We start from the raw sequence: 9,786 nt of genomic DNA, 5'->3' as shown, positions 1-9,786 counted from the left end.
TCTCATTATTTGGTGGAGAACAGTCATTTTTTTTACAAAATAATGAAAAGCAGTAAAATGATACTTCCCTCAAGACCTCTACTTCTTTATAACAGCAAGGAAACTCTTACCCAAAGAACTCATCTTCTTTTGAAAAGAATCCTAAACCTTCTCTGGTGACGAAAAATCTAACTTGAAAGATCCTTCAACGAAGACATGGTTTTATGATTAAAAGAATGATTTATTCTTTTGTAAATAATAATTTATTCTCGTGTCAAAGTCTGGTGTTTCGCTCTCTTTCATCTTCCACAAAAAAAAAACAAAGACAGTCTTTTAACATTTAAAACTAATCCCGGATCACTGCATTCAGCAGCGACACAATCTGCTTTACATTTCCACGTGACACAAATTCTAATCGAAAATCGCAGGCAGCAATGGACAACACAGCCCGTTGGTAACACATTGTCCAGGCATATCGCTCCAACACGTCATATTGTTCCTTTTTCAGTTCTAGGATGGGATATCCTAATTTTGCTAAAGAAAATTGCATGCCATCGTGAAACAAATCCTCCACTCTTGCTTACTTGCAGGCGCATGCTCGGAATGAACCAATTATATTGCATTAGAGGCTAGGCTGGATGTAAAAATAAAAGGAACCTTGAAACTCCAGCAAAAAATCGTATATGAATATTACTGTGTGATTTGCAGTGTCAGGAAAGAAAACATCTAAATTATGCCTCCTCGTGACCAAACGAGGCGAAAAAAACCTCGATCGCAGTGATGTTGGACAATTTTTGCCCAATGAATGTAACGACTGAGAGAAGATCGCAATAAATCGATGCAAAGGCTGAACTAGTAAACATAGCATAGGATTTCACTAAGCGACAAAACAGCTCAGAGTCAGAATTTCATATTATCTGCTATACTTTACCTTTAACAATGAGTTTCAGAAGTAAAGTGCTTTTAAGTAGCAACAATAAAAGCAAGGTGACACACGCTTTTAAGTAGCATTATTTCATCTTTATTAATTAACATTCACGAAGAAATTTTGACCAGAAAAAAAATATATCGTGATAATTAACGTCCGAATAACCGATGTTTGACTGTGCATATATATGTGTAAATTTAATAGGAACATCAGTGCTTCATAATTGCGTTATCAACACAAACTGGTATGCAAAGAAACAAATAGTCCAGGTTGTGATTCAATTTCGTTTAACTTTTTGTCTAACTTTATCAGCAATAATGCTCAGTTTATTTGTCATGCAATCGTCTTTTAGTTTTTCCGATATAAAAATAGTTGCAGTCTCAACAGGGAGCTCTACATAAAACCTTAGCCATTTGGCCACGGCCCTAAGTTTGTCCTTGTAAGAAAAGAAAGATTTAATGCAACGAGTGCTTTGAAAAATTATTCTAAGGAAAAATTGATAGTTTGAGTAAATTACTCTACTCTAATTACTCAAAAAAAACTCTGTTTGTCACCGGTGTTTGTGTATTCTTCCTGATAAAACCGAGAGTATTTACGACATTTTTTAACCTGACTGTTTTATATTGGGTATCCTAACAATTTGTCCCCGATTTTGAAAAAATTGGTAGGTCTAAACTCCTGAAACAATCACAGTTTCAATAATTACTGGGCAACTCAAATATATGTTCACTGGATCAGTGCAATTAACACATAACTAGGTCGACAGAAGTAATGAAGAATAAATAATGAACAATAAACAAGAGTTCCAGCAGCAGATTTATTAGTCTTCCTTGAGCGAGTCACATCCACGACCTACAGTATATTTGTAAGTTTCAAGGAGTCTCGGGAGAGCAATTAATTAAAATCAAAATTTGATATTTTTCTGCGCCAACATCATGCAGCTGTTCAGATGGGTTTCAGGCACGAAATTTCATACTTTCGTATGTCATCCATCTGATCTTCCACGATTGGGACTCACGATAAGAACGACTGACTTGAAATTAACCTCGGACTCGGCTCAAAGAAAATCGCAAACATAATAAGGGGAACAACCATGAAGCAAACAGACTTGCAAATCCTGTTGCAGGTTTAACAAAGCCATCATTATCGGTAACGACTGCATGAATAGCTTGCAGTTGTTCCGCCTTATGCACAAAGGTTAAGTGGCATTTCAATTGCCTCCGGAAACTTCCTTTCACATTATCCCTTTGTATCCAGTGTAAACGCAGTCGGAATAAACTATGCCCAAATAAGGAATCTTTTTCCAAATATGTTTTTTTTCCCTAGTTTTGGGGGAAAAAATGGCGTCATTCCGAGGATGCGACTGCAAGTAATATAGGACTCTCTCTTTTCCCGCCTGGGTTCCAGGCCCATTTTCATAGTGGGGTATGAGGGAGACCCGGAACAGGACTAGCCTGTAGAGCGTTTTCATATGACGTCACGGCGGCCATGTTGGTGTTCCAAAACAAAAGAATGGCGGCCATGATGTTGTACCAAACTAATCCTCTCGGATTTGAACTCTATTATTGTGCAAATACCTTCTTTTGTTTCAGTAATCCAATATGGCTGCTGGTCACGTGAGTGAAAACGCTCAATAGGCCACTTCGTAAAATCATAAAATACAACAATAGAGTTTTTGCACGGCAGCCATGTTGCATGGCAGAAAAAATGAAAATGTTTTGCATAAGAAAGAATATTTATTCCCATAGGAAAGAGAATATATTGTTCCTGCCATGAAACATGGCTGTCGTGCAAAACCTCTATACTCTTTGCTTGTCCCCCAAATTTTCCATAAACATTGGAAAAACTCTTTGTTTGTCCAAACTCTTTGTTTGTCCATAAACATGAACAAACAAAGAGTATTATGGTATTTTCCGAAGTGGCCTATTGACGGCTCATTCTCGTTCCCAGATCCTAATGTACGATAAAACGAAGGATTTACCAACACCATCTCTCGTCTATATTCACGATTATCGTGAATTCTCAATATGCTTTAAATTCACTATTGGTCGAATGGGAAAATACCATAATAATCTTTGTTTTTCTCCCCAAATTTTGCATAAGGATTGTTTCCAGTTTCTCTTTGGACTTGCCATGGTCCCAAGAGAAAACAATGCTTATACAAAAATTTGAGTGTTTTTTCTGGGTGAAGACGTTTTGGTTTAGGCAATGCGCCATCGATATTAGACCATTCAATGTCGTTTCGTTCACTCACTTTTTCGCAGCGAGAAGAAATAAATGCGTTTAGAAAAGCGCATTCGTTTGTCTCATTCAACAAAGGCTGATATAATAACAACGGAACTAACCAATCGGAACCAGCGTAAGAAGTATAGTGCATGTTTGAATTTGACTCAACAGGCCCATAAATTGATATTCGTAAAATGTTTTGGATAATTACTGCGCGCTTTACTATGTGCTCCTTCACTGCACACTTTACTATGACATATATATTATTGAGGTTAGAAGCGCTATCTAATGGTTCCTTAATCTACCAGAAACAATAATTGTTCCTTAGCAACAGCTCAAAAAAAGACCAGAAAATGAGCAATAAAAGCAAAGCGCTACAAGAAAACACACAATATAGAACAAACGTTCCTCGTGTCGTGAAACGAAACGATAAAGCCTATTGGCAACCCAAGAATAGGAACAAATGCTCTACAACTAATGACAAAGGATGAACGCGTTATTGGGACGAATTTGTTCCGCTCGTGATTCGGAGCTCGGAACAATTGGTTCCCTTTTTAACAACGAAGGTCCATTTTTTCCGTATCTTTATAAAAACACGTTCTCATGTTATCAAAAGGAAGACATGTTTAGGAACAATAGTTCCCAAATCATGCATAAAGTACTCGGAATTTGGAATAATTGGTTCCCCTTTTAGCAACAAATGACCATTTTGTTTTCCGAGTAGTATGAAAGCACAAAAAGAGAAATAATCTGTTCTCGTTTTTTGAGGAGGGGACAGTTCACGAATCAAGAAAATGAAGGCCTCTGAAAATCAAAATGTGCTCAAAAACATCGTTAATTAAAAAGAAAGAAGCCAAAAAGCGACTAAAAGATAGCTTTGTAGAACACAATCGAATGCCGAGAGTTTGCTAGACGAAACTTAACACTCCATTGGAAAATGAGAAAACAAATTTGAAATTTGAGAAATGTTATAGAAGAAGAGGAAGAAACGGCAGGACTTGAACGGAGTATATATTGTATGCTGCCTTTACAGAAATCTTGTTTACTCGGAACAGCAAGGACTTCAAAGGGGCTTGAACCCGCGACCTTGCGATACCGGTGCGACGCTCTAACCAACTGACCTATAAGCCACCGACGTTAGTAGTCATTTGTGGGTTCTAATTTTCCCGTGACGAGTGAATGAATAAAACCTTCACTTGATTGCATATCCTCAGTTCAGTATATGATTCATTTCGTATATCATTTCGTTCATTTAATGATGACACTGTTTGTTCATTTGAAATCACATTGTCCCACCCAAGGGTGAATAACCATGTGTTAGCATAGTTGAAATTTATATAACTGTCAAAAGCTCTCTTAAAGGTGTATTTCATTTTAAAAAAACTGAGATTACTGGAGAGGAAAAAGGAATAGTAAGGAAACTAAAAAATGCATTGGTCTATGAACGCTTGCCCATTGTTGGCTAAAAAGCCCTTCTTAAACCTTTTAGTCCTACACTTAAAAATAATTGAGTTTATTTGCTGCTTTTACGACAATCAATGAGCGGAAACCCCTGTAAATGGTGCAAGCGTGATTCGGGGTGGTGTCATGTTATTCCACACAGGCAACCTATAAGGACAATCCAGATGGCCTTAAAAAAAAGGCTTTTAATCTGTCTAACCTGTTACCCTCTACTCGTTTATTTATTCATTTATTTTACATTTTTTTCTACCATGTTTCAGTTCAGTTCAGTTCAGTTCAGTTTATTTTTGCCATTTCAATTATATGTATATATATATATATATAAATATCCAAGTTATCAAATTTGAAATAAAATGGCGAGGAAGCTCATAAAGAAACCACTGGGCTTATAAGCTATGAGCTCCCTCAAAATAGATAGATAGGCAATGTCAATATGTCGTATGTGCAATTGAGGTGCAGTCATGGTGTCAGGCGGAGAGTGGTCTTCCTCACACTTAACTTAACCAATTTCCTCACTACAGAGACCTAAAAGACTCTTCCAACTGAGATATGAAGGCTTTCAGTTGGGATCAGCTAAAAATTGCTTAATTCTTCCGGTTAAGAGCCGAGATCACATCTATCTTTCTTTTATAACCCGCACTTCAAATATACATTTCTCTTAATCATCAGTCCTTTCATCGGAATAAATGAGCCCAACCAATGGTTCTTGTTCAGATTCTTGCAACAAGTTATTTCGCTATAAATATTCAGTATGGTCTTAAGCAAAACACCCAATGGACGTCGAAGTTCTCAGTCGAAAGCAATTTCAATTACTTCATTGTTGTTAAACTTGGAAAGAATGTGGTCAAACTACAACTGGCACATGTGTGGAGTAACGACCGAGTCCTTGCACAGGACAAAATATTTTCAAAGGTCGACTTCCTTCAATCAGTGGTCAAAGAAGAAAATGATGAAAGAATGAATGAACAAACAAGCTCAAGTTTCACGTCACGTAAGCTTCCTCCAGTCGATTCTTGTAACCTTGTCCATGGGGTGTCATTTAAAATCATCTTAATTATAAAGGACTCAACGCTAGAAACAAGTTCAGAGCTCATCATACAAGACGATGATTAACTTCACTGTTGTTATACGGATGAAATATCTACTTCTTTCTCAAAAAGTACGACTCGGGTTGGCGAGCGCATTTTCTCCACGGTCGCAGTTTTCAGTGAACCCAATAAAGTTACGATTACCTGATAAACACCATATTTTCAGTCTTCTTTCTTTATACTATCGTTTCGATATAAATGTCAAAAATTGTTGTGAATGCCGCCTGCAGACCAGAATTGGGCTATGGCTGAAACATTTTATTACGCAATTAAATATAGCTTTTATTAACAACATCGCTTGTCTTATAATCACTACATTTAGTCACAATTGGGTATCTTCCTTCCTCTTTCCATGGCCCTACCCGCGGAATGTATGCGGTAATAAACATATCAACATTTTAATTGGAAGTAACACAGGCAAGCCACTTTTAATATTGGGATTGACTAATCCCAATGCACGAAGCCTCTTACTTTGCGCAGCGGCCTTGAATAACCCAAGTAAATAAATCTGGTACTTGAGTTCATGATTCGGCTAACAACTGAAATATATCATTTCCGCTTAGAAACTTGTCCTTCCATCCAATTTCTCCCTTTCTCAGTAAAATTTAATAACATTAACCTATAAAGTAACAAGCCTCAATATGACAAAGTTAAGTTTGCTCTTCTTACGAAATTCGTTAGACACGCTTGTAATGATCGTCTGTTTAGGAAATTTCCGCCGGTATCCGGAGTGCATTAAAATTCCCCTTCGGACATTTGTCATATCTTTGAGTTAACCTCTGGATATCAGTGTATCAGTGTAAAGCTCAACACGTACCAAATATTAATTTGTCCCAAAACTTGTCAACTCTAACCCAATCATGCCAGTTCGGAGGATTATCCGATCTTTTGCCACAGAGCCCACCAGTATAGAAAGAGCTAGGAATTTAAGTGGTATGGGAAAAAATGAACAGCTTTCTAAGAATATAGTATGACAGGAGATGTCCTTGCAACCAGGACGAGGACAAAAAAACCATGAAAATACCTTTAAATGAAAATATGATGCTGAAAAACGCATACAGCTTCCTTTAAGTTGGTTATATAAGCAGTATCGTCCAAGTACGAGGACAACCAATTTAGTAAAACCCTCAACAAATAATTACAAGGATAGCAATACAGAGGCAGGGCATTTAAGAAGTTAGAGGTAAGTAGCAATTATTCATATACCCAATGTAAAAGAAATAAAACAGTAAATGGGAAAAATACCAATAATCCTGAGAATATTTTACTGTATCAAACTCGAACAGTTCATGAAAATTGTTATCATAAGACAGTAATACAGTGAGGATGAGAATGATTTTCATTGGCATTATCATTATCTTCATTATCACAAAGATCATTATTATTATTATTATTATTATTATTATTATTATTATTATTATTATCATCTGTGTTGTTGTTGTTATGTGTAAACGAGATGGGTGTCGTGATAGTTAAAAATGCTGATTTTCTTGCTTTTCCTTCTTCAGAGAAAAATCAAAATGGCAGCAGACAATTGCAAGGTGTTGATCGCTGTCATATTCCTTACAGCAACGAGTTTATTGGCTCTTGGTGCCTCAGTTGGAGGACCAAAGAGTACGCTTGAAGTTCTCATATATCATGTGATTCCCCAGAAAGTCAGCAATGCCACCCAACAGGTGTGAAAGATCAAATTAATCATCAACAAAAATTAGACAGCAATTTGTCTTCCTGCAATAATAACAAGACGCGGCGAAATTATGTAACGCCAGTCACTGAGTTAGTAGCTTAATATGGATTACTCAGTAAATTTCCTGAAAAAATAGTCGGTAATACCAAAGAGATCCGAAATTTGAAAAAAGCCGTTATCGCCGCAGTTGATTTTTTTCAAGTTTTTCAAAGTAATCAGCTTGAGTGGATTTTACTGAGTTCATCTCGATTCGCGAGACTCGTTTTTGACCCGGTTACTCTCAATTCTCTACTGAAGAATAGTCACGGGAGAATTTCCTTATTCAAGAATCATATCTGGTAGTAAATGAAAAGTTTCATTGTAGCCACAATAGCCAAGTAGCACTTAAAAAAAGAAAATTCTGCGAAACCTTCGCCATTGGGGTCAGGTTTATGTGCGTCTGTATTGCCGCTACGAAGACAGACAACGTAGCCATTGTGAGCGCGCAGGAATGGTGGACAAATATTACAAGTATTTTTTTAATGAATGGTTAATCAACAGTGTTTTAAACCGTGTTTTGCAGATGAAAACCATCTACCCTTTGATAACCTCAAGCAGTTTCATCCAGGTTGCGATTGTGATGTTGCCAAACTTGAATATGCAAAGCTGCTCCTCGAATCAAGTATGTATCGATGAATGTGTTTTTCTGAGACTCCTAGAAATGCCGTTTCATAAAGCACTAATTCACCGCACGGGAATTCCCCATTGAGAAAGCATTTCCCTATTTAAAAAAAACTTTGCGCGAGTTTTCGACTCTTGTCGATGGGCCACCTCAATTGGAACGGGTTACGCCCTCGTTGACTTTCACACATCGAACCTTCGAGGTACAGAAAAAGATCGTCATGCTTACCTCAATTTTTAGTTAGCAAATTGAAAGCGATTTATGGCCAGTGCTTGATTGAATTTTTCGATTTTTTTTTATCAACAGAAATTGGAAGACAACCTAGCTATTGCGTACAAGAAGCTTTTTGAATTTAAAAGTCCGCTGTACATGACATTTTCTTATGAGCAAAACCAAACCGGATCTCAACACGCGCTGCTGACTCAGGTTCTGAAAGACACAAGTTACTATATCAATGGTTCAACGTTTACCCTGCAGCGTATGGTAAGACACAATTTTTAAGAGTCGGTTGTTAATGAAAAAGGTCTTTCATATCAAAGTTGGCATTCATCAAATTCAGTCATTTCAAGCCCGTCACCGTTATTAGTAAAACCGTGCGGATTTAGTCAAACAAAATCAAGTTGTCCTGGGATTTATTATTTAAAACAGGTCGTCCAATAACTTGACGAAAAACGAAAGAATACAGCGCACAAGACCAAATAACATTTCCAAAGATCTTTGGAGGTGATCTAAAATGGAATATTGCGGCATGTTTAATTAATTATTGCATAATTAAACTTTTCAGATGAGGAAGAGACATTTTGCTGTCCCTACTGTGCAGACTGGAATGTCTGAAGCTGACCTGGATAAATTCTGCCGTGAATATCTTCAAGCTCTTGTCGACAATAATTTAGCGGTAAGTTTTTTTACTGTACATGGTTCTGCACATTTGGCAAAGTTGAGAAGAGAAAAATCCTTAAGAACAGATTTTAAAAATACATAATAGTGGTGTCTCTTTTACCAAGAAAACACTTCTTAAATAGCATTCAAGTCCGTCATCGACACAATCCAAAAATCGTTTTCATTGGCAAACAAAAGGATAATTTAGTGGTCGTTTGCTTATTGAGCTAAAGAAGGAAATTGGAGGTTCCCTGGGGAGATTTTTTTTCCTTTGGTTTGAGATGGGTGGCAATAGAGAGAAATAACTGAGACATGTTCGAAATGTTACAATGAATTTAATAAACTGCGTTTCTTCTCTCTGCAGAGTCTTGTTATCACCAACGATGCAGTTAAGATTTTTCGCAACTATCTCATTCTCTACACATTTCAATCTGTCAACGAGCAAGTGGCTCACTGTGTTTCTCTTCTTTGACGAGGCACGAACTGTCAACTTGAAAGTAGATAGAAGATGGATTATTTATTGTAGTAATATTTATTTGAACTAAAACATTACGCAACGAGAAATTCTATTTTATGAGCCTCCTCAAGTTTATGAGCATAATTCTATCTCTGCACAGTCTTGTTATCACCAACGATGCAGTGAAGATTTTTCGCAACTGTCTCATTCCCTACACATTTCAATCTGTCAACGAGCAAGTGGCTCACTGTGTTTCTCTTCTTTGACGAGGCACGAACGGTTAACTTGAAAGTCGATCGAAGATGGATTATTTATTAGTAATATTTATTTGAACTAAAACATTACGTAACGAGAAATTCTATTTTATGAGCCTCCTCAAGTTTATGAGCATAATTTTATTATTGTCATTGTTCTTTTTAG

General features: G+C 36.9%; 1 protein-coding gene across 1 annotated transcript; it reads left to right on the top strand.

Annotated features, from left to right (window-relative positions):
• Nucleotides 1-7,202: 7,202 nt before the first annotated feature.
• Nucleotides 7,203-9,557, top strand: LOC138005441 (uncharacterized). Its single transcript, XM_068851669.1, has 5 exons — nt 7,203-7,358; nt 7,932-8,030; nt 8,337-8,513; nt 8,815-8,925; nt 9,274-9,557. Exons 1-5 carry the CDS (start codon nt 7,203-7,205, stop codon nt 9,379-9,381), a joined length of 651 nt encoding a protein of 216 aa, XP_068707770.1. The 3' UTR covers nt 9,382-9,557.
• The last annotated feature ends 229 nt before the right edge of the window (nt 9,558-9,786 follow it).

Source organism: Montipora foliosa, chromosome 6 (assembly GCF_036669935.1).
Source record: "Montipora foliosa isolate CH-2021 chromosome 6, ASM3666993v2, whole genome shotgun sequence".
NCBI lineage: Eukaryota > Metazoa > Cnidaria > Anthozoa > Scleractinia > Acroporidae > Montipora > Montipora foliosa.
The sequence above is the reverse complement of the archived record's forward strand: the minus strand, read 5'-3'. Positions and strand labels throughout refer to the sequence as shown.